Source organism: Nothoprocta perdicaria, unplaced genomic scaffold (genome assembly GCF_003342845.1).
Source record: "Nothoprocta perdicaria isolate Ctin4 unplaced genomic scaffold, notPer1 scaffold_95, whole genome shotgun sequence".
Lineage (NCBI taxonomy): Eukaryota > Metazoa > Chordata > Aves > Tinamiformes > Tinamidae > Nothoprocta > Nothoprocta perdicaria.
In genome coordinates, this window is record NW_020456254.1 from 1442436 (window position 1) to 1467718 (window position 25283).

At 41.6% G+C, this 25283-nt stretch overlaps 1 protein-coding gene across 1 annotated transcript; it reads left to right on the top strand.

The window, feature by feature from the left end:
• The first annotated feature begins 141 nt into the window (after positions 1-141).
• Positions 142-23600, top strand: DNAJB6 (DnaJ heat shock protein family (Hsp40) member B6). The gene is made up of 8 exons (XM_026052977.1): positions 142-262; positions 9407-9515; positions 10146-10255; positions 12066-12125; positions 12470-12580; positions 19971-20099; positions 20808-20949; positions 23099-23600. The coding sequence occupies exons 2-8, from the start codon at positions 9451-9453 to the stop codon at positions 23202-23204; spliced, it is 723 nt and encodes a 240-aa protein (XP_025908762.1). The 5' UTR covers positions 142-262; positions 9407-9450; the 3' UTR covers positions 23205-23600.
• The last annotated feature ends 1683 nt before the right edge of the window (positions 23601-25283 follow it).

The following is a 25283-nucleotide window of genomic DNA, read 5'->3' on the forward strand; positions in this document are numbered from 1 at the left end:
CCCTGCGCTGTGCGCGCCTTGCACGGCGGGTCCCGCGGCGGCTGCGCCTCGGGAACGGCCGCGGAAAAACCGCGCGTTGCTTTGCTGCTAACGGCGGTTGTCAGTAGGAAACGGGTGAGGGGGGGGCCCCCCTGCAACACTCACTCCTACGTATTTGAAATATCTTTTTAACTGCTTTTCTGGCGTGTTTATGAACTGGAAGTACCTTTGACGGATTTCTGAATTTGTTTTTTACTTACTAGAAACTGAATTCTTTTTTGAGGTTAGTAACTCGGAATCGGGTCAGTGCGATGTGCTGTGTGAAAGGCGGCGGCTGTTGAGGTGGCTGAGCTATAAACGGCTCTGAAAACTGTCCCCGAAAGGAGGCAGATGGTTGGTGTCGTCAGGGGCTGCGGGACTTCTGAGAGGGCCGGGAGTTGGGATGGGAAGTTATTTATGGCCGGAGCTCTTGCTTGTAGCAACAGGACATTAAGGTTTAACTGCGTTGACTGCTGAACTTGTGTGCTGCCAAGCAGGAGGCTTTAGGACAGGCTGAAACCACTAAGTTTCTTGGTTCTGTTTTGGCCAGGATAGCTTCAGAGAAGTTAAATTTGCAGTGATACTAAGATGCAGGTGGTCAAACTTCCAACACTGCGGAGTCAGTCAGAATCGAAACTGATTTTTTTTTTTAACTTTATGATATAAAGCAGAAAACGGCGATGAGGACAGGATAATAATATTGTACAAACAACTGGAACAAACTAGGCTTAAACTCCTTGGTCCTATGAGATTGCAGTTACTGCTGCTTGATGGCCTTGAGCAGGAAGGTTGGACTAGATGATCTCTAGAGGTCCCTTCCAACCTTGAATATTCTGTGATTTAACTTTTGTTTATTCCTTGTTACTTCATGTTCTCCAGTCAGGAAGGATTTTATGTTCAGTTGATGAATCAAGAGCTTGATGGTTTAAGTGCCATTTAGTTTGCTGGATTATGTTGTCAAAGAAGATTTGTTGAACCAGTGAGCAAATGTGTTTATAAAACTTTGTCTCTGCAGTTACTTTTTTGTAATTTATTTCTTCAAAACAACCAAAATGGTAAGTAGTGCACAATATTAGTTTATTTTTTATGAGTTCCTTGGTTTTTGCTCTTATGCTGCCTCTTTGCTGGAAAATGAGACATTCTGAATCATAAATCTAGGATTAAGTTTTCTTAAAAAACCTGTGACACTGGAGGGGCAGTTAAAATGATGGTTTATAGATAGAGAAATTGTTAAGCTTACCTCTTTAATTCATTATTACTGAAACATTTGATGTTTCTTGAGATTGAAACATCTTACATTTCTTGAGATTGACGTAGCTGGCTAATTAAACTTGGCTGAACTTTGGGAGGAAACTTCACTTCAAAAAAAAAAAAAAAAAAAGGGAGGGAGAAGGCTTGTTTTGTGTCTCCTTTATTTTATTTTTCAATCTTTGTTATTTCCATACTTCCTGTTTAGTCTCACCCACCAGAAATTTGGAAAAGTACCCGAAGAGCAGAAAAGACTTTACATGTTATGTCAGTGTCAGAGCTCTCGGTGTTAGGGAAAGAAATACCTATTTGTCTCTGCAGCTGAAAGCTCCAGCTGTGTGCTCATAGATCCCTGCTTACATCAGCGGCCCGCAGAGGCCTCGGAACGGGGCCCACGCAGGACGGCAGGGAGGGGGCTGGCGGTTTCCTCGTGGGTCTGGAGGTGCTGGAGCCGCTGCAGTGCCCCAGCCGCCGCGTTTCTCCGTCCTGCGCCCTGGGCACAGGGGCCTGCTCATCGAGTCGGTGCGCTGCACTTGTCGCTGCGTATGGTGGTGGCTTTGATAGCAAATGCAGAGGTGCAGCTGGATTTTGAGCTTTGTGCCGTGTTTAATATTCCACCGTCCTTCTCCTTTTGTAGCAAGCGATGCATTTTTAGTAGCATTAGTGAGGAAGCTAATCAGCTGTGTCCTAAAGTAATTTCCTGGTAACAGAAAATGTTTTTTTTTTTTTTTATCTATAAAGGAAATTGGTTTATTCAGGGAATGGAAGGACTAGTGCAAATCTATGTAGCTCTGCCAAAACTTAACGCTTTTTTTCAAGATGTATGTAAATCAAAATTGCTATATTTGATATTACATTTGATATTACATTTAAATTTCTTTTTTTTGTACTTTTGCATGATATTTGAATGGATGTTGGACTCCAATTTAGGTGTAATGAAAGGGTAATTCTGTTTCTGGTTATTTAACTACTAGGTGAGGAGTAATTCATGCCTGTAGACTTCACTCTCTCAGTTTGTAACTGTAGGTTAATTTTTTTTTTCTGCTGATTCTGAATGGCAAACAAAATTCCATTGATGTGAAGGACCTAGTCCTTCACCTGAAGTTTGAAATCAGGAATATCAAAAAATTCCAAGTGTAATTTTGACCTATGGATGGAATCCCAGGTCATTTTTTTTTCCTAGATGGAAGAAGAAAATAAGGATTCAGGTTTTTAAGTTCTTTCTTGGTCTCTTAGTTTTGAGCCCTTATCAACATTTAATAGTTTTAAATTGGTCTTGAAATTTTTCTGCACAGCAGATTTTGTATTTATGTTGATAATTAAGAAATCATTTAATTGAAAATAGGGGAAAAAAGGCAGGTATCTTTGTTCTGCTTTGTTGATCTGAATATTTGTTGATCTGAATCAGTCTATGAATCTTTGTTGATCTGAAAATTTAAGTGTTTCTTCTTTAAAATTTCTTCTTTGAAATAAGTAGCTTGGGCTCTTTAGTTGTTTTTTGATTGTTTAAAGGAGGCTAATAATCTATACCGAAGTCCATATTTACTATTAAGTTTGAAGTTGTGACAAGCTAACCAGTATCAAAATAGATTTGTTTGTAATAAAAAGTTGTCTTTTGTGTGTCCCTGTCGGTGTTTTATTTAATTTTTGTGCTAGTTTACAGCTCTTTTGATGCATGTAAGCCTATTCTGAAGTGTCCTGTAGTTCATATTAAACTACAGCTCTATTTTCCCTCTTTTAAGAAAGAAGATAGTTTGTGGAACGGTTAGTGTTTAATGTTAATGTTTAAAAGCTTATATGCAAAAAAAAAAAAAATTTTGATTAGTAAAAATTCTTTTTTCATCCTAACATGCAGCCTGTATCTATGAAGTCTGTCTTTGTGGGGGGGAGGAAAAAAGGAATGTTCATGTTGTTTTGCTGGTTGGTATAAGTAAAATTATGGTAACAGCTAGTTCAGGGAAAGTGTCTAGAAACTTTAAACTATTTTATTTCGCTGGAAGATCTTTTGGTTGTTTGCAAGTATTTGGCTGACATGGGACCCAGTCTTTGCCAGGAGAGGCTTTTTGCTGTTTTTAAAAGCTTAATCAAACACAGATTGGGCATGTTAAAAAATGATTTGGGAATGTTTTTACTGTGCATAAAATAGCCTTTTATGGTTGCTTTGAAGAAGGTACCATTGCTTCAGATATTTATGTGACACAATTCCAAATTTGGACACCTGAATTGTTGTGCTTTGGAAAAACTGCCTATTGATCCAAAGCATGATCAGAGATAAGATAAGTAATAGAGTATCAGTGCAGAGTATGAGGGCAGCTTCTTCACTTGTCTACTTCCTTTTCTATTTTATGCTAGCTGCTTTTAAAATTTCTTTCACAGAGGAAGACGTCAGCTTTCTTTAGTTCACAGTTTTTGTAAACTAGCTTTTTTAAAGTGTTTTCTTGTTTATTATCTTCAACAAAATATCTGTGAAACTGCCAGTAACATGAACAACAAGGGTCTGTAGCTGTTGGCTGTTGCACCCTTCGCTTGTCGGGGAGGGCAGTTCTTTAACACCTTGTGAGCCCTGTGGAGGTGGCTGTTTTTCATTGAATCGGGCTGATAGTTTTCCCCCTTTAGACTGTATCGCCTCTTACAATAATCACTGTATTCAAATCCACTCTGTTCTCCAAAACTTTCCAACTTCTGCCCAAGTTACCTTTATGGATGAAGCTCAGATAGATGGCAGTGCAATTACTAATGATTTAAAGACATCTTAGTCTGTGCCCTGTGCTGGGAGCCGAGCAGTGGAAAGAGAAATTTGATCTTAATGCATTATTTAAATATGTTTCTCAAATTAATCATCTTAAAGCTTTCCTAATGCTTGTCATTCTTGCTTTGTTTACTGCATTCATCAGAATGAAGGCAACTTTCTTTAAGTTCCTTTGCAGTTTTAAAAGCTCCTTGCACTGAAACGGTCTGATATACAGGGTGGGGGGATGTATTTATGCTGTGTTAGCACAGGGGACCTTCCGTTCCTGAACATTTCCCGTGCCTGCTGACTGTCCCCTTCCAGGCACATCCCAGACACCGCTGCTAGACTGACCAAGATCCTGTATTTTAAGTGTTTAGCAATGACTTTGGGAGATGAATAACTCAGCAATGTATAGAGTTGCACTAAGTAAAATGCATTTGGTTGTCAGGAGAGGTGTTCTGCCCTGAGGAGCTGTAGGTAGATGTTTTTTTTCTCTTGGGGACTTGATGTAGGATGACACCAGTGAGCAGTTTGGGTTACCAATCTCTCTCTGTAAAAGGCAGCAATCTCTCTCTTTAAAAGGCAGCAATTCGTGCCATTAAGGCTTCTCAAGACCACTGGTAGAAACATAAAACTTGAAAGCCTTGGCTGATACAGAGATGGTCAGTTCTTTATGGTTGACCTTTATCCTGAGGATAGGGTACACTAGTGGTTATAATTCATGGCGTGAATCCAAGATCTTTCACGTGTGAACAAGGGAGATGACTGAATTTCATGTAAGTATGGGACTCTTAATCCTCTGGAGTGTTTTTTTTTTTTTTTTTTTTTTTTAAAAARAAAAAGGCTCAGCAAAGATACCTTTGTTATATAGCAAATCAGATGAAAGAAAGTACCATGTTGCCGTTCTTGCATAATCTTGGATCCACTGCAGTATGGAGTCTTGTTCAAGCTTAAAGGAGTGTAAAATCTCATTGGGTCTGGCACTAGGGGCTATGTAGCTGTCTAATAAGCTCTTGAAATGTGGGAAAAAAAAATGAACTTGCATTTTATTTAGCTTTAGACTGTAATTCCCCCAAATTCTGAAGGTGTCCATTGCTTAGCCACCTGCCAGAGGTGTCCACATTGGTCTGTTGCTGTTGAACAGATCAGACTTTGGCTTCAACTGGAGTGGGATTCGGGACGGGACCTCTCCTGTGTTGCCATCAGGGTGAAGAGGCAGGTGGGTGCTGGTGGTGGAAAGGCTGTGTGGCACTTGGATGGGATGTGGATGCCTGGCTGCTGCTGTGTGCGTTGGGAGTTTGGAACTGGATCTCTCTCATCCTTCAGCTCTTCCTGGAGTCTTTCAGGACTCTCCATGCTGCCCGACTGCTTCATGGCCAGAAATAGATAACGTTTTCTGACTGAGCTAACCGCAAAGGTCACATGCGTGTTGTTGTCATCAGAATTCGCTCCTGGCTGATTTAAGAACTTCTCATTTAGATACTTTCCTCTTCTCGGAACTTAATTAGCACTGTTCTGCTGTCATCACTGAAGGTGATTCAAGTTGTGCATCTGACTTCAATTCTCTGTCATCTGGCTTGGTACAAGTTTACCTCTGCAACGGTTTTGCTTGGCTTGTAATTCTTCTCGTGCCTTTTAGGTAGCTGAGGACTTGACTGCGCAGGGAGTGCGTGAGGCTCGTTTCAATAAGGCTGTTAGCAGGCTCAGCTTCGGGCTGTACTGCGAGAGGTTTCCAGCTGCTCTTGGGTTCCTAGTGTTATCCTAGATAGAAACACCCAGGGCTTTTGTAGGATAAGTGAGAGCAGAGCTGACTCCTCCAACTCTGTTCACAGAGACTTAAATCCATAAGTTATAAGTTAGTAAAACCTTCCATTCACACAAGTGTTTGGCTGTTTGAATTGCTGCTGCTGTAGAGGAGTTGAGTTAGCTGAGAACATGTTCTGTAACCATATAGCGGCATAATGAATAAGTGTGGACCCCTGAAGCCAGTGCTAAAGACTTGAAACAGGTTTACATCTTTAGTTTTCTTGCATTTTTCTTGCAGTTTTCTTGTAGTTTGGAGGCAGGAAATTAATTGACGTGGGCTGATTTCCGTATGACTTTGGAAAAGTGTCTCAGTGGCTAGTTAAATGACCTTTGCTTGTGTTTTTGGAGACAAGTTGTTTGACAGATTTGAGATTGGGAGATTTTGTTTCATGTCATTTGGGTTAGGACAGTTGTGTATTTTTGTTTTTCCCTTAGCAGGAAGCTCTGTGATTTGTTTCTTGGAGGTGTGTGTGCATTTCACCAAGCAGGTTCCTGCTGCCCTTAACCGATTTTTGAGCATGCAGTCCCCAGATGTGTCTTGGAAGCAAATAATCCCATTACTCCTAGAGTAGGTGCTTATTAGGATTAGTAAAATCTTCATCAGAGTAAGTGCTCTAGCAAGAGCTAGTCATGTTGCTGCAATGCTTGTATTTAGTTGAAATTTAAGGCTCCTTTATTTAGATTATATTCATATATGTATAAAAACTGATGTATTGAATCTCAGTTTATGACACTGGAGCACCTGCTGTTTAATGTATTGACTGTCTGAAGAGATAAATCAATGGCTGCTTTTGTGAGCAACATTCACTAATTGCTCTGGAAAAGCTGGGATCTGTGTCTACAATTAAGATGGTTGCTTTTTCACCTGCCTTGCTCCAGCTAGAATATTGATGTTTGACTTCCACCTCTAAGACACCCCCCTCTACATTGAGGGCAGTACTAACACTAATGTTAGCTTTAAGGAAGATGAAATATGGAGATAACAACTAAAAGTATGATTGTGTGTTCCGTGCTGTGGCTTCCTGCTGTTAGCTCCCTGGTTTTGGGGCTTTGTATTTCTTGTTAGGAGAGGCTTTGACCTCTAGCCTTGAGCTTGTCTTGCACCAGATTTTATTTCTGTGCTGTGCTCCTGGCCAAGCTACTGACACCAGAGCAACCCGGTAGCTAAAAGCCCAAGGACTTTGCTTCTGGTTTCTTTATGTGCTGTGTGTCCCATATATGTTACTGCTTAAAAGTGGCTACCATGGTTTGATAACATCTTTAACCCATGATTAAAATGTTCCTGATCTATTCACAGAGCTGTTCTAATCATTGTTTGGGAAATAAATCTAGTTGGGCCAGCTGGAAATATCCTAGGATGTTTTTTGCTAGCCCGTATTTTTAAGTAGTCAAGCCTGTCATTATTATTTTAGTGTTGGCATAATGTAATGTGTAATTTTACATTGCATATTATGTAATATTACATTATACATTGGGCACAACATCACCATTAAGGGCACAGTTAATATAAAGATTTCTTCAGGTTGCAAAGTCAAAGTGTGGCCTGTGAGCGGCTGTGCTCGTGCGCTGTGTGTTTGTGGGGTTGTACAGTGACCAAACACGGTGTTTTGGCCCACGTTCAGCCAAGTTTTTAAAAGGTACCTAGTGCAGCACTTGCTTCTGTAAGCAGCTTGCAGAGGAGAGCTAATGTGGCAAGTTACCTCTTAAACTGGCTTTGCCACTTGAGGAAATGTTTATGCAGCCACATCCCTAATTAGAATTAATTAGGCTTTAACCTGCAATGGCCATGTATTTTGAAAATGTACAAATCACTTGAAGGAAGTCTCCCTTTAATGTTTTGTTTATGTCCCAGAATGTTGAAAGATATTTGTAATACTAGTATATTAATTTCAAAATACTGGGATTTATTCTATGAGGGCTTTTAAAAAGGCTAGAAAATAAAACCTTGCCTGGCTTTAAAAAGAAAAGTATTGGATGATGCAAGTGAAAGAACATCATTTCAGAATTTTTTTTTTCCTGACACACGGATAAGAAAACCTGGACGTAATACTTTTTTTCTTTTTTATTTCTTTTTCTTTTTTTCCCCTGTATTCTTTTACAAGTGTATTTGACCAATTTTATATTTTGGGAGTCAATAACTGGTGGAAAATGCCAGTGTTGCCGTGTTGATAAAACTGTAATAGTTGGTTGGAAACCTTGGCAGAGCAGGGGCTGGGTACAGTGACAGGAAGAGGAAGTTTAACGGTAAAAGATTAAATATCACTAATATGACTTTAAATTATGACATTAAATAGACTTAAAAGTCTAAATCTTTTAGACTGAAGGGCCTTTTAGTGGAAATAATGGTTAATATCATTTAACAATTAATTTAAAATAAATGTAGTAAACTTAATTTATTATTTAAATAAAATTATATAATTTAATTAGAGAAGAGAAGGCTGTGGAGGGCATCTGGTTAATATGTATAAGTACATAAAGGGGGAATGTAGGGAGGAAGGGGCCAAGCTCTTCTCAGTGGTGGCCGGTGATTGGACAAGGGACAGTGTGTCCAAGTTGAAACACAGGCAGTTCCATCTGCATGTGAGGAGGAACTTCTTCGCTGTGAGGGTGCCAGAGCCCTGGAACAGGCTGCCCAGGGAGGCTGTGGAGTCTCCTTCTCTGGAGGTCTCCAAACCCACCTGGATGCCGCCCTGTGCCCCGTGCTCTGGGTGTCCCTGCTGGAGCAGAGGGTTGGACTAGATGATCTCTAGAGGTCCCTTCCAACCTCACCCATTCTGTGATGACTGTTCAAGATAACAATCCATTAGTATTGACATGAAGCTGTCACTCTTCAGCCTGGAGAAGGCCACTGCTGTTTCTTTTAACTTGTAGGTTTCTTAGAGCTCTTGTGAAACTTGTGAATTTTATTCTCACATACTATAAAATACTGTGATTCAGTTGCTGTTGTTTTTTCTTTAAACCCTTGCTTTCTTTCTTTAGGTTGTTAATCTTACAGTTTGATTGCCAGGTTGTATGTTTAGTTAGTAGCCATAGAGGCAGAAAATGGAACTTAGCAACTTGTTGAATGATGATTTTTTCCTGTCAAGGTCTGAATATAAGGAAGACTAATGGGAGATGAGATACAACCTTAGATTTCTGAGAATTGCTGCACACACGTGGCTTTTCTTGAAATAAGCATCACAAGGGAAGCAATATTTTGAAAAGGAGATGTGAAATATTGCAGTTTTTCCTTATGCTCATATGTCCTTAAGAGGTGTTGTGAGTGCCAGAAGGGGAGCTTGTTATATGCTTGCTTTTGCATTCAGATACACAGAGCATGTTCCTCTCAGTGTGATGCAGGCACCTGCTGTTCGGGTAAATCTGTGTACATTGTGTAGCAGTAGAATTAAGGAACATAAACCCAAACTTACAACCAGAGTAATTGTTCAATCTGTCAGTCTGGAATAAGATAATTGGGCACATGTGTGTCTGGAACATCTGAATTTATAATACTGAGTAGCTCTATAAGGTCAGATGTGTTACCAGAAGACACCAGGCTCCTATCTGATTTTTATGAAGTATTTTTGCTGTACAAGGTTCCTTTACAAGTTGTTGTTCTTGCAGGACTCTAAAGACCAGCTGTTGTTAACAAAGAAATCTTCTGAAACATGGTGGATTACTATGAAGTTCTGGGAGTGCAGAAGCATGCCTCACCAGAAGATATTAAAAAAGCGTAAGTATCACATCTCATAAAAGCTGAATATTTTACTGAATAAATGTAATCACGTGCTCCTTGGACACTTACTTTAACACCACTAGCATGAGTAGTAAGCAATTCCTTGCAACTGTGCTTTGAAATTTGATATGGTCCAGGCAGTGGTAGCTCCCTCATTTGTGGCTGAATGCAGTTATTAGCCTTTCTCTTATGGAGAATGGTGCTTTTTCCAAAGGAAAGTACTTAGAAAAAAAAAAAATGGAAGCTGAATTTGTCACTGGAAGAGGTCTGCCTTCTGTTTCTAAATTGTAATGGACTCAACATCTGTCAGGATTGAAAAGTGAACACCTCAATTTAGGAATATTCAAAGCAATTTAATACCTAATTTAGATCCTCATTTGGAGGTAGTGCTTATGTGTTGTTTTAGGATAAGTATTTGTGAAAGAACCCCTGGCCGCCGTCTTCTAGCAAAGCAAGTAGATGTTTCTTTGCCTAGCTGTTAGACTTCTTGGTAGTGGTCTGGAGGAAAGATACAAACCTCTAAGAAAACTTAAATGCCTTAATCACTAACAAATTCTTTGTGGCTTCTTGTGTGTATCCATATAGCATATTCCTTGGTTTTGAAGTATTTTGTCCCTTGCCTTTTAGGTACCGTAAATTGGCATTAAAATGGCACCCAGATAAAAACCCAGACAATAAAGAGGAGGCCGAGCGGCAGTTCAAGCAAGTGGCTGAGGCTTACGAAGTGCTGTCAGATGGTAAGTGTTTGGAAAGGGGCTCTGGGCTGTAGGTCTCTAGGTATCAGATACAACCCCAGCAATGCAGAGGAGAGCATTCCCAGCACTTAAAAAGAGCCTTTAAGCTTGGTTCCCAGTCCAACTCTACTGCTTTCCTGAAAGGATGGAGGGAGAGATGAGAGAGAGTAATCAGAAATTCTGAAACTAAAAATTCTTCATTGTCCTAGATGAGTAGCCCAAACACTCACCCCTGCAATTTAAAATCCTAGACCTTCTAGAGATACATAGGAAAATCAAGATCTGTTTTACCTGAGTAGATAAAAGCAGCTACCCTGAGTACAGGGGACTTGAGTGTTGTGCCTCAGGAATAGGGTGCTCCTGAGCTGGGGCTGTGTGGGGTTAGGTTTGAGGGAATTTCACTGAGTCCTGCCACTAAGCTGCTTAATGTATCCTGATGTTCTAATGAGCCTTACTGTGGGGGAAGGGAAGGGCTTTGCAGCTTGTGTGTTAAGACACACCAATAAAAGCAGCCCGGGCAATCTCCGAGCCATCAGCAGCTTTCCTAGTTGGCTTTCATAGTCTGTTTCTAATTCCAGCAATACCACCTCGTCCTTACAAAGCCGGAGCACTCTATAAATCTTGCTCAAAACTTGGATTTCATTTGGGTGGATTGCATAATTCTAATGACATATCATACCAAGGAGAGCCTTTAGATTTCAAATTGTTTTGAAACAGGTTTTTTTTTTAGACTGATCCATGTGATGCAGGAATCCCTCTAAAAGCAAAAGAAGTTAGAGGTGAACTATAAAAGCAGCATTAGCTTTTCCTTGTGTTTTGGCTGAAGCAATCTGACTCACAACAATGTGATCTAAGCAGCTTTGATAATTTTTTTCTATAATTGACCGCAGCTGTCTATGCTATTTCTGAAGTGTCCTTGTTTTCACCTGAGACCAGGGAACTTGGGAAAGCTGAATTGAAAGTAGCAGCATCTATTTTAGCTTTCAGAATTTGACCTGGTGTAGCAAACTGGAAGAAACGGAACTTAATGTGCGGACAGCTCCTTGTAAACCTGCTAGGTTTATTTTATCTTAAGCAAATCTTTGAGGTAAAACCAGGATATTGATGTGGCTGCTATGCAGATCTTTAAGTTCCCTTGCTCCCTTTGCTTTCTGTGGCTTATTTTGTGGTTTGTCCACTTTGTTACTTTGGTCACTTTTTATTGTGTGTGTATAGGTTAGCCCTCTTCATTTATGTGTTCTAAGTGTGTCAGGCTTTAAGGAAAAATGAAAATGAAAGTTTCCATGAGCTAGCAACAGACTAGTATGAGGAGTTGTAATTCCCTTACATCATAAGGATTTTACTTCCTAGCAGTTGTTTGAGGTAACTCCATGTTCTTTTAGTGTTGCTACTTAAATTTCGTAAACATATTTCACTGAAGAGATTCCAGAGGGAATAGCATCCTAGTATTGAGTCTGGAAATCATGTTCCCATGGCGTTTTTGTCTGATGCTCTTGGAGCAGTGCACCCAAAATAAGTTGAGGTTCTTCATGTTTAAGCTCTTCAACTCCCACTCAGTAGCAACTGTGGAGCTGTATCAAACCTAGTCAGGCAAAATTGGTGCTGTAAATGGTGATAAACTTCAAAGGTAGTATCTGCTATTTTACTACCTAAAACCCCTTTAGCAATCCTCAACAAAAATGTCATGCATGTCAGATCTTGCTTAAATATTACTTGAGAAGATAATTAACTGAGCATACTGATTAAGTAGACTTTTTTTTCTCCAAACATAATGTGCTTATTCACTGATGCAATGTATAACTTCTCTCTGTAGCTAAGAAACGTGACATCTATGACAAGTATGGAAAAGAAGGCTTAATGAATGGAGGTGGAGGTATGTTGACACTTAGCGATTCTGTTTCTTATATCCTGGTGGAAGGTGTTTCCTACAGCTTTTTAATCTGGAAATGTCCATAACAAGGGCTAAAATGTGATCTCCTGAAAATAGAAATTGTAAGGTTTTTAGAACTTAGCAAGTTAACAGATGCTAGTGATATCTAGAATTGTACAAAAGAGAATTAGCTATTAAAAAGTATTTTTGTGTTCTTAAGTTATATGATACACGAGAGGAAAAGAGAACGTCTAGAGGCAGTTTAAATGACCCAAATACCATGTGGGCCTGAACTTGATTAGTAGGGATGTGTGAGCATATTTGAAATGTGACTTCTTTTTCTGCAGGGGGAAGTCATTTTGATAACCAATTTGACTTTGGATTTACATTCCGGAACCCAGATGATGTCTTTAGGGAGTTCTTTGGTGGAAGGGACCCTTTTTCATTTGACTTCTTTGGTAAGTAATCCGGTCTTAAATGCATGAATCCTCTGACTTCAGTGAATTTAGATTGTGTCTAAAACTTAACTGGTGCAAAACAGAAGTAGCTATTATTTGAAGAATGGATAGAAGTAGCTCTGAAAACTGGGGGTAAATATTGCTCTTTGTAAATATCTGTTTGGTTTCTGTTTCTTCTTGGTTTATTTGAGAGCAGGTTTGGCTTATCAGTTGCTATTTTGTCTAAAGCTATAGTTTTAAAAACCTTAAAATCATGGCTGCTATGTCTCTGTAGTTTGGAAAGAACATGGAGAAATTATTCTGATACGTATTTATCCTGTCCAGTCTACTGTGCTGTGTTCGACCTTCTGTGATCTGTAAATACTTAATGTAGCTTTGAGAGCTCCTGAATTGGGGGGGTTGAATAACTTGAACTGTTAAAACGTACAAAATGCTGGCAAAAAGGAACACGCCACTTAAAGGAAACAATTTTATATAGGACACTGAAAGGACAGTGCTTCCTATTCAGTGTCTTTGTATGAATCTGCACAATACTGTACCTCAGTAATTTGCCATCTTTGCTAGGAGCCTTACCAGGTCAGTTCAGCTCTATTTTTATTTATATCTTTCTCCAGTTGCTATTTAGTTGTCATCACTTGTTGTGAAATGTTGGAAAGGATTTGAGGAGCTAGTTGTTGAATCAGTGGAAGGTTAAGGAATTAGGGAGTAGCTAGATGAAGATTACAGTATAGAATGAGTACTAGAGTTGAGGGAAAGACTCCAATGGAAGAAATAGAGGGTAGACTGGAAGAACCATCTAGTAGTCCATGGAAGTCTTCTCAGCCCTGTTGAGGCCACATCTGGAGACTGTGTCTCGTTCTGGGCTCCCCAGTACAAGAGGGATGTGGAGCTGCTGGAGAGAGTCCAGCACAGGGCTACGAGGATGATCAGGGGCCTGGAACATCTGCCCTATGAGCAAAGGCTGAGGGAGCTGGGTCTGTTCAGCCTGGAGAAGAGGAGGCTGAGGGGGACCTGATCAGCGTGTATAAATACCTCAAGGGAGGCAGTGTGTGGGTGTGCGTGGAGAGGGAGGTGGCCTCTTTTCAGTGGTGGCCACTGGTAGAACTAGAGGGAACAGCCGCAAACTGAAGCACCCAAAGTTCCACAGGAACTGAAGGAAAAATCTCTTAACAGTGAGGGTGACAGCTCTGGAACAGGCTGCCAGGAGAGGCTGTGGAGTCTCCTTCTCTGGAGATCTTCACAACCTGCTTGGATGCAGCCCTGTGCCACGGGCTCTAGGTGACCCTGCGTGAGCAGGGGGGTTGGACTAGATCATCTCTAGAGGTCCCTTCCAACTTTAAGCATTCCATGGTTCCATGATGTGGAAAGCAGAGGATCAACTGGGGAGATGGGACTCCTTCAGCATTTTCACAGTAGAAGAAGAATTTTAAGGGCTGCTAGAAAAGGGTGATGTCAATGTAAGATGAGAAATGAGTGATTTAAAGATTAAAAAAATAGGGGAGGTGGAACATCGGAGATACCTAGTGGGAGGCCAGAGAGGAGAAGCTGGAGAAGGCAGCTAGCTCCTAGATTTAAAAATAAGTAAAGGTGCTTCAAATCATACTTTTTATAAAATGCTTGTACCTCTTGTACGGTTCAAAGTGGAATGGGGTGATGTCCACTGAGTGCAGGAGGCACTCTGTGTGTCCTGATGCTTATTAAACGGTAAAGAGCAGCATTCAGGTGTATAATCTCTGTAAACTCATGGATATGAAGAATTTCTAAATTGTGCTGTGAATAAAGTCTGTTAAAACTCCACTGATCTGTGGTGCAGCACTTCTCAGTTACTTCCCTTTATAAAGAAGACCCTTTGTATCTATTTGTGTGTAGAAAAGAGGAGAATATGTGAAGATTCTGCAGTAACTTTTTATTTAATTGGTGGGCTCTTTCAGACCTCTTAAGCAGAAATGAGTAATGTTTTGTTAAAGACGTCTCTGAAAACTTCCAAATAGACGAAAATCTGTTGTGTGTACTTAAAACTTTCAGGGATGTCTTCAGGAGGTTCCTTCGGGGAGGATCTTGAGGAACTGGTTGATTTTGGGGTGAGAGGCTTCTTGGATGATCTCTTCAAGGAAGGCTGCATCGCATTGCATTGATGGCAGGGACATTCCAGGAGCACGTGGTGGAATGAGCATCACGGGCACAAAATTATCCTGGAGGGCCATTCAGCAGTGCAGACAGCTCCTTAAGTAGTTGAGTCATCTTTTATGTACATTGAGCTTCATACACAGGCATGTGGCACCACTTAGGATGACCTAGGGTATCTTAGATACCCGGGTATTTTCAACATGCCCTGAGATCTATAGGATGAGAAGATCACATGGACCATTATCCATCCACAGCAGTAGCTGGAGGTTGAGCAGGGTGCTTTAGGGCACATCAAATGGCATTAGCTGCCTGTGTGTTTAATCAACTGAATCCCATTAGGAAGCCTTCTTTCCCTGTGGTCCCATGTAGCAAACTGCTCCAGAAGGGATGTGCTTCTGGGTGGGTTGGTGAGGATGCCTGTTAGAGGGGTCTCTTTGCAGAGTCTCTCCCTGCATAGTTGATAATCTCAGCCTTTTTGCTACAGCGTGCTTAAACACTTAAGAATACTAAGGGACCTTCTGAAATAGCATTTAACAAATGCCTCAATAAATGTTTTTCGTAGTAGAATAAAATTCAGGGTGTATTTTAATCTAAAATTTAATATTGGAGAGGAATTTAAATCCTTATGTGTTCTGGGAGATTTTTTTTTTGTTTAGAATTTGAGCTATCTGATGTAGTTTTTAAGTTTAATTTTACCTTTATTTCCCAATAGTATAAAATTTTAACAGCTTTGTATGGCTAGCTAGCTGTGTGTGCATTTGTATGTGGTTTGGTTTTATCAAGCAGCAGAATTCTTGATCATTGCCTGCTGTAACATGGATTACATAAAATGTACTGTTCTATACTCCAAGTACAGCAAGTTACCTCAAGCGTTCAGACTAAAGAGTTTTTCCTTGAGAAAAAGGGCAAACTCATGAGCAGTAATTGCATATCGTATTTTATTATCTGTATTTTATGATGCTGCTGCATCATAAACAGGAATAGAAATAGGATGGTTTCATTAGCATGTTAGTCCACGGACAGCGGGTGATTGTTTAACAGCCAGAGGTGGAAATTTGAGCGTCTGTTGCCCTGAGATGGAAACTTCTAGTGATGAACTTAGGTTTATTGTTGATAAATAAGTAACCTCTTCTTGGGGCAAAAGGCCTAATAGTTGGATCATGGTCATAATCCATGCACATGTGGCCCCATTTGATGATAATTATGATGTTTGGGCATTTTAATGTAAAATATTTGTTAGTCAACTTGTTTCTTAAAACTGCAGTGGGAGGAGGCTTTCAATTAAAGCCCTCTTGCAAGCAGTGTCCTCCCTGTAATTAATCTTCAGACGAATTCACAACCGTGGGTATTTCTGGTGTGCTCTGATATTTACATGTTAATTCATTACTTTGACATGAGTGGGCGCCGTTGGATTCTGTGAGTGCCAGCCTTGAATCACAGGTACTCTCTGAATGGCCTGGTTTTATTAAAAAGAGTTTTCAGACAGAACATGGTCCTGCTCAGCGTGTTCCTGCCTGCGCTTTTAGTCACCTTCTGTGCTCATATGTCTGGAGCTGAGTTAGCCAGTTAGGTCCTGGGAAAACTTGGGGGATGTGTGGGGCATGACATGGGGTCTTTGGTTGGCTTGGTTTTCCTGAGGCTTTTGGGTTAAATGAGCGCTGGAGCTCACCCCAAGAGAGCGGCACAGGCAGCGGCAGTGGGAGATGCCTCCAGCTGCAAGGTGCTCCTCAGCATTTGGGCAGCAGTCTAATAAATATGAAATGCCGTGTGTATTTGGATTTGCCATATCCTAACATGCGTGTAATTATGGTATAGGTGGAATTCCAAAGTCATGTTTTAAGCCTTCCTCTCCAGGAAGTTGCTAATGCCAGCATATCTGTTATGTCATTATAAAGATTCTGAGATGCTGTGCTGCTTCTCCTGGTGACCTCTCTCAAGTAATCGAGGTGAGCGTGTTGCACATGCGACTTGTGGAAATGAGCAGTTAGGAAGTCACAGAATCACACAATGGTTGAGGTTGGAAGGGACCTCTAGAGATCATCTAGTCCAACCCCCCTGCTCCAGCAGGGACACCCAGAGCACGGGGCACAGGGCGGCATCCAAGTGGGTTTGGTAGATGTCCAGAGAAGGAGACTCCACAACCTCCCTGGGCAGCCTGTGCCAGGGCTCTGGCACCCTCACAGTGAAGAAGTTCTTCCTCACATGGAGATGGAACTTCTTCTGTTTCACCTTGTACCCATTGCCTCTTGTCCTATCACTGGCCACCACTGAGAAGAGTTTGGCCCCTTCCTCCCTACATTCCCCCTCAGGTATTTGTACATGTTGATAAGGTCCCCTCTCAATCTTCTCTTCTCCAGAGGAAACAGGCCCAACTCAGTTTCTCCTCGTACGAGAGATGTTCCAGTCCCTTAATCATTTTGATTGCTCTCTGCTGGACTCTCTCTAGAAGCTCCACATCCCTCTTATACTGGATATTTTGTGGATTAGCACCGTAAATGACCCTGATTTAGGGACTGAAGGCACACGTAAGGTGTGGGAGGTTGCAAGGCTGCCCTCCTGTGTGTCACTGACAGTGCAGGACCCTCTGGCCCCTGCATCCCTGCCGTCTTTGTGGCACTCTTTGCTTGTTGTGCCTGAGTGGCCACAAGCAGAGCAATAACGGGAGGGAATGTTCCCTTAGGAAAGCTCTGAAGAATCCCTGTCTCGTGCTGGCCACATAGGATTTCTTAATCAGTGTAGGAGGGGTTTGGGTGTCCTGGCTTTTTTGGAGGGGATGACTGGAACCGTGTTGGAAATTATTAGGCCTTGTGTTTTAGGGTTGTAAAGAGACATCCACCCAAGGTTAGACCACTGCTAAAGTGGAGACTTCACCTCTTGCCTTGCTGGATAAGGTTGCCAAAGTCTAAAAAGTCCGAGCCCAGGTTAGGCTTTTGTAGGTTTAGGTTCAAAAATTCATCAGGCTGGAGCTCTGCAGAAGCTTCTCCAGAAGCTTTCCAGGAGCTTCTGAACCCTTCCCTTGAAAATCTCTGCAGCCTTCCCTTGAAAAGCCCTGCCTTTTTGCTGCTAGGAAGGATGGTCCTGTGGCAAAGCCGGCAGCGTGGGGGCTTATAAACCCACCGTTTACATTGCAGATGGTTTTGTTTTTATTTTACCTCCAGGTAACTGCAGAAAAATGGGCTATAAATAGCAAGGTTGACAGTGGGGGTAATGTAATATAGACCGTGTGCACACGTGAGTGAATGACCTTCATAACTAACTCGTGAGTCACCCCAGCAGGAATACATTGGACTGCACAGCTATTAATGCAGTGGTTTTACTTGCTGCTTAATATGCTAGTGCTAGTCTTATACTTTTTTTTATAGTGCATTGCTTGCTTTAGAAATACTGTTTTTGATGGTAGGTTCCTATATTTCTTTGCCGGGAGTTGGTTTTGTTTATTTGAAAGGTAGAAAGAGATCATGTGTGTATTGAAGATAAGTTTGTTCTGCATTTGAAACAAAAACAAACCAAAAAGATACCCAGGAATTTGGTAGGGAAGGGGAAGGGAAGAGAAAACCGCCTTGACTCTGTGTAAGAACGTTCAGCCTCTCGTGGTACCGAACATCTGGGGCTGCTTTTTGTGCTCACCTTTGGTATCTTCATTGATGGAAGTGCCTGGATCCAGAGGCTGTTTCAGTTCAGCATAAACATGCTGCAACGTGACACGTGTGTTAAGCAACCAAACGTAACTCGGAACTTCAGTGACAGCTAAAATCTCTGTTCTCGGCCTGTTTTAGCAGCATCTCTGCAGCATGGCCTTGGGGATTTATTGTAAATCAGCCTGGGTTTTTGCAGTGGTGACAGAGGAGCAACAGATGGGACGTCAGTGGCGCTCGCCCTGTCGAGTGCTGGTGCTGAAGGGCCGTGCAGCAAAGTCTCCTCTTGCTCTCGTGCTCACAGTCCTGCACTCGCTGTGTTTTTCAGCATGCAGTAGCTTATTCTGTTACCTTTCACTGTTAAATCCACATGTGGAAAACCTGGTAAAAATCATCTGGTGCTGTACTCGTTCTGGGGAAGTTTGGATTGATGGAAAAGGTTGTTGTGAAGCTCCAACTTAGGGATTTAACGAAATTGTGTTGGTTTTTATTACATGATGGCTGTTTTATGCTTTGCTCTCTTCACTTAAGAGCCTTGTAAAGTGTGGCATTTTCAGATAATTCTAGTAATAACATTTCAGTTTTATAGGAGAATTGCATTGCTCTGAAGTAAATATGGTTTGCTTGTGTGTCTAATACATGCACACATATATGCATAGAGGTATATGTGTGTGTATATGGATATATTTAGTGTGATAGAGCAATGCACTGGGTAACTGCTGCTGTTCTGGGTCAGTGTTGGACTTGAGTGCCCCTCTCTCCGCATCCCCTCTCCGCTCCGCTGGGCTCCGGGCTGCTTTGTGGCACAAACCCAGGTCCCCTTTGCCCCCTGAACCTGCGCCAGAGCTTAGAGGCACCAGCTGTGGCCACTGCTGCAACAAATGATCCCTTAGAGCACTTTGAGGCCGTGACTCAGCAGTCCCTGTCTCTGCTTTTTATATTTCACTTGTTTAACAGAGTGCCTGCGAGCTGCTTTGCAGACAGCTGGTTAGGCGGGTTTGCAGTAAGGCAGGGCAGAACTAAAAGAGTTTGGGTACCTGGGTGTGATAGCACAAGGGCCCACTTCTGTGAGGTGGGTTTTTGTCTCGGTGCTGCTTCGCATTGTAGAGCTGGGAAAGCTGCCCTTGACAGTAGGGAGTTCTGTGGAGGAGCAACCGAAGGACTGGCCTCGCAGTGACTCTGCCTTGAGCTGCCTCTGAAGTTCTAAATGTCTCAAATGCAACTGATTGAATGCAGTTAACTTCAAATAAATATTTTTTTTCTATTACACCTGCAGTGTGCTATGCTGTGTATGTATTCTGTTTGTGCAGTTCTTGTGGCTTATATTACACTGATAAATGCACAGGAGTTTGTGTTACTACTTAGAATTTTTAATAATAAAGCACTAAAAAGGAGATTGGATTCTTTCTAAAACTATTTGGAGGCCTAAAAGGGAAACAAAACTTAGACGAGAATAGGAAACTGCTCCTTTAGTGGGCTGTTTGCCTTAATGGCATCAAATACTTAAAATGAAGTGATAGTCTAATCTGTGACAGGGAATTTTTTAATTGGAGAACCTATAATTATTATCTCAGACCATCACTCGGTCACACTGCCCTCTTAAATGTGCTTTTTCTTCTGTTTTGTAGAAGATCCTTTTGAGGACTTTTTCGGGAACAGACGGGGTCCAAGGAACAGGAACAGAGGTGGTGGATCGTTCTTCTCTGCCTTTGGTGGATTCCCTGCTTTTGGAAGTGGTTTCTCTTCATTTGACACAGGTAAATACTGCAGTTTCCGGGGTTATTTGGTCACAGGGTGTCTCAGTAAAAGAAGTTGGTAAATTCTTAAAAGTTGCTGCCTTGGCTCAGCAAATCTTGAGGCAATTTCTGAGTTAAAACTGTTCTCTGAAAAGGCCTCAGTTACTGTTTGCTTTACATGGGGCTTGATGAGCATTAACAAACCTCTGCAAAGCAAAATGTTGTGTTCGTAACTTCTGGTGCTCCAGTTTCTGAGTGATTTAAGAATGGCTTTTGATCTGTTTGCTTTTCAGCGTTGATGGATGAGCTTAATTTAAGGTCATGAAAATACACCAGGGAGTTACGTGCCTAAAATCCATGATAGGGTTCGCTGTCAGTTCTGGGGTGCTTGACTGTCATGCTCGCACTTAGGGCTGTTGTTTGTCTTCTTTTCTCAAAAGGGAAGAATGATTTAATAGCTGAGTTCAGCTGACAGGCTTGAATGCCTTTCCCTCAAGGAAGATGAGGAACATTTTTTGAACAGGCCTCTACACCAGGGACCCCAACCATGGGCCTCGGTGGGGCTGGAAACAATGTTTTATCCTTACCTGGGTGCTTAAGGGTGCTGTGCTGACAAAACCAACAAGGATGTCCTGAAGCTCGGATGTAGTCCAAGTAGCTGTTAAATCCATGGAACCGGGTCTCCATCGTGTGCTTTTCACATCAGCTTTGTGGGTTTTTCCCCAATAGGTTTTACTTCGTTTGGCCCGTTGGGACATGGCGGCCTCACCTCCTTCTCCTCAACGTCATTTGGCGGCAGTGGGATGGGTAACTTCAAATCAGTATCAACTTCAACTAAAATAGTTAATGGCAGAAAAATTACCACAAAGAGGTGAGTCATCTAAATGGGTTCTTATGAATTTGTATGTATATATGTGTATATCTGTACTTTTGATGTTGTGATTATCATATGGTTTTGATTTCCCTGAATTACAAAAGAAAAAAATAGGTGGGGGGCAGTGGAGAAGATGCTTTGGATTCCTTGGTTCTTGTTGACTTGCATGAAATGTGGATGAACCCACGAGGAGTTGGGGAGGGCCCAGGTGGGTTAAGAGCTGCCCTGATTAACACGTGTGTTTAGTTCAGTGGCTGTTGAGCTCTCATCAGTTTAGTTGCTGCCTGAAGGGATGTGGCTGTGGGGCTCCTCCCAGACCCTCATCCCCTTCCCTTTAGTGATTATTATTATTATTATTTCTTATTACCATGGGCCCTGCCTGCTGTCTGCCAGGTCAGCTCGAGCCTCTGGAGAGAAGTGATCTTGTTTTCTGCTGACCGTAAAGTTGCTAACAGGAGATCAAGAAGCCTTTCTTGATAGATGTTATAGATAGACATAGAGATATACATTAGATATATGTATATATAGATAGACATTATCTTGACAGACATATGGATGTTATGAAACCCTTTTCGCAATGTTTCTGCTCGAGTGCCCTTTCCCAGGCAGTGCTGGAGTGAAGGTAGTTCCTTGTGTGACACAGAACTTTGGCTCAGCAATTAAAAGAACCAAGAAGCCTTCAGGGAACAGGGAAGTGCTTCCTAGTTTACTGGAAAATGCTTCCGTTTACTGGAAAAATGTGTTTAAGCCCTAGACACTCCACCTTCTGACTACTTCATGCTGGTTACGAAGGAGCTGTGGCGTTGAGGAAACACAAGTACTGGGGAGTATAGGGTGACGTATGGAACACGCTGATCGGGAAGCGTTGGGAGTGCTGAAGAAGTGATTAAATGTAATTTCAGAACTGAACCTCTATGGAAAAGCATGGGAAGCAGTTCTCTGGTAACTTGTGTCCCAGACTTTGAAGGGCAAGGCTCTTCTCTAGAAAATGTGAGCTGTCCCCTTCTGAGGGAATGCACCCTATGGGGCAGTGTAAAGAAAGACTGCAAAAAGGACTGAGTGTGATTTGCTGTCCTGAGGGCAAAAGAGGCTACTTGAGTTAAATGCCTTCTGCATTGACAGCATAAAAGAGGGAGAAATGTCCTTGGCAAAGGTGCTTCCTGGAAGCATCCTGCTCGGATGGGCTGTTGCACTACAGGTGTCTGCCCTGAGGTGGCCAAGTGCATGAGAACATCCCTGTCTTGGGATGTCCGGCAGGCTCTGAGTAACATTTTCCTTCTCTCATACCCTTCCCCTGGCTTTAGTGTGGGTGTATTCTGCTCAGCAAGGCTCATCTGCAGGAAAGTCTGCATCTGTTCTTGTCAGGGCTTTGTTTGTTTCCTTGTTTTCCTGTGTCATGAGAGAAGAGGTCTAGGGTATGTTACCTTTCTAAAATCTAGCCATAAGTTAAGTGTTCTAAAAATAGCTTAAATTTGCATCATCTTCCCATTCCCAAGTCTTTATTTCATGTTTTCTGTCAGTGTTGCTGTCAAAACCAAACTGCTTCGCGATTGTATTTTAAAACAGAGAAATCAAAGTAAAAAAATTCAGCTCTTTAATGATCCCAACTTCCAGCGAGAGATGGTTAAATTCTGTCTAGTACATGCTAGTCATGAACTTGGCATGCAGTATGTTTCCAAATTAATTGCTCTTACCCAATTAAAAGTGAATTAAAGCCTGTCTTGTGTGCTCTACATCATCCAAAATAGTGATCGAATCTATAATACTCTGCATGTAACAAATAGGGCAAATATTAAAGGCAGCATTTGTACACTGCAAATCCATCAGAGGACATTTAGTTCTAGCTAACAGTGAGTGGTGACCCTGTGACCCATGGATGAGGGGACGGCAGGAACTGGGACACTCAGACTTTGGGCAGGCAATTTTCCTACTCGCAATGAGCAGCCACCATGGGGGGGTGCAGCTGGTTTTTACCTCCAGCCCCTGCACTGTTAAATACAAACACTTGCCAAATACAGAGGCATTAAGTAGTCGCTGTCCCGGATAGGACACGAACCTGCGTCATCCCCACACCTCCCTCCGGGTGGTCGGGCTGCTCGCAGCACGTGAGGATCTTGCAGTGCTTATTTCTGTTCTTGTCTTGCAGAATTGTTGAGAACGGGCAAGAGAGGGTAGAAGTCGAAGAAGATGGGCAGCTAAGGTCGCTAACAATAAATGGTAAGGAGCAGGTGCTACGCTTGGATAACAAGTAATTCAACGCACGCACTTAACCGAAATTTTAAGCTCTAACAGCCACCATTTGAGGATTGACAGGAACATTTTTTGAAGATTCCAAACGAACTCAACTTTCTGTATATCCGTACTTAATCTTAAGTAGTATAAATAGCTCAGCGGAGCTTGTACTTGTCATAGACTTTTGAGTTAATTGTTGGGACCACATCGATAGGACCATTTTTTGTCCTTAAAATTGTTGTAAATTTCTGTATGCACTTTTCTTTTTATTATATATGATCCAAGGTGAACCATAATCCTTCAGTAGTGCTAGGGCGAGATGTACACTAACACTAGCATGAATCTTGCTTTTTTTCCAATTTGTTTGAATGTGAACCAATTAGTAGTTTAAGTCTGCTGTGAAGTTAACATTTCCAGGATAACATTTTTAATAATTTCAACTTTTTTTTTAATATTTAGTAGTGAACAATGTTAATACATTTCTGGTAATGCATTTCTGGTTTAAATAAATTAAGGATGTTTTCTAGTTGTGCATGAATGCAGACAACTTAGTAAGTTTTGACAAATGTTTCAATGTGTAATGTAAGCAAAAGGTGAACAAAAGTGAAGCCAGTGAGCTGGGTCTTTTGTCATTTGCTAAAAGAAATTCAAAATGAATAAATGCTGATGTTTGTGGTGCATTCTTTCATGAATGGCATTGGTAACCTCCTTGTGTCTGTGTGTGATTTGGGCATCTTGGGAAAACAGTGCTTTTTTTTCCTGTGTGGTTTTTTTTTTTTTTTATTTTCTTCTTCCCAACACCTTTTTCTTCAAGCTTGAGGCTGAGGGCCTTTGTTCTTTGCAGATGTTTTCCTCGGGGTGAGGGAAAACATGGTTTTAAATTTCTCTTTCAAACCTTTGTTTGAAGCACCTGTTTCTAAGGAGCATTCAGAGGCTGCCTTTCTAACTCCATCTTTCCCCTTAATAGGTACTTTTTTTGTCTGTTTCTTTAGGCCAAAGTTACTCTCTACATTAAAAAAAAAATCTCTGAAGATCTAAGTTATAAAACCCTTTAGAAATAATCCCTAATGGGCATAAACACCCAAGAAAACAATAAAAAAAAATTTGAACGATAACATTTTTATCCATATTGGGAATGAGCACAGTTGTTTTGGAGAAACCTTTTACAAAATGGGAATGAAAGCTGGCTAAAATAGGTGGCTAAAATACCTTACTCTTTTTAGTCATTACCCAAACACAGAGAGATGGACAGACACCTTTGATACATTAATGGAGTGAAGCAGAGTGTTAATTTTTAGGGAAGACCAGATTTTCAAAGTTCAGTGAAAGATTCCTTGGTTTCTGTATTTCTTCTGTGTCATAGATAAAGGCAGACAAAAATTGTGGCTGTTTAGTTCTCAATCCTGGCTTTGGACATCTGGCTTTCCCTGAGCTCTTTAGGCTGGCTCACTGTGTAAACCAAGGCAGGTTTCAGACGATCAGTCCAGGCCTTCTGCTGAGCACCACCAGCTTTGCACTAACAAGTGTCTCTGTTATTGGGTACCCTAACGAAGGAGCTGCTCCTCTTCGTCACCCCCAGCAGGGTCCTCTAACCACCTGCTGCAGTGGAGTCAGTAGCTCTTAAATGCTCCCCTGGCCAGTAGTGGCTGTTCTGTAGAACCAAACAGAACAGCAGAAGTAGGAGAAGGAAGAAATACCTACTCCATTTGGGGAAGAACAGAAGTTTTGCACCTTTTCAAGGTTCTGCAGACTTCGTGGTGCTTCAGTACTGTGTTTTTTTGCTGAGGAGCACAGACGGTGCTTGAAGACAGGACCCAATCCCCAAACAGTGGGGGTTTTGCCAGTGTTGTGTTTTTTTGGGAGGTTGGGGTTATTTGGCTTCCCCGTGGGTGTTTCATCTTGATGCAGATGATAACAAAACAGCCAGTTTATTATAAAGTCTGACTTTGTTGTAATGTCTTATGACAAATGTTAATTTCCATAGATTTAGAGGAGATGCTGCAGTTTAAGTAAACTGTAAAAAATGCTTCAAAGCTGCATGTCCACCTCAAATAAACTTAGAACGACCCAGCGTGGGGTTGGAATTCCTTCATGCAGAC

Bases quoted from the DNA above. Each gene is read 5' to 3' on its own strand.
- DNAJB6 (XM_026052977.1), top strand. From the start codon at position 9,451: ATGGTGGATTACTATGAAGTTCTGGGAGTGCAGAAGCATGCCTCACCA. The intron at 9,516-10,145 runs GTAAGTATCACA...CTTGCCTTTTAG, and splicing joins CCAGAAGATATTAAAAAAGC to GTACCGTAAATTGGCATTAA. The intron at 20,100-20,807 runs GTAAATACTGCA...TTTCCCCAATAG, and splicing joins TTTCTCTTCATTTGACACAG to GTTTTACTTCGTTTGGCCCG.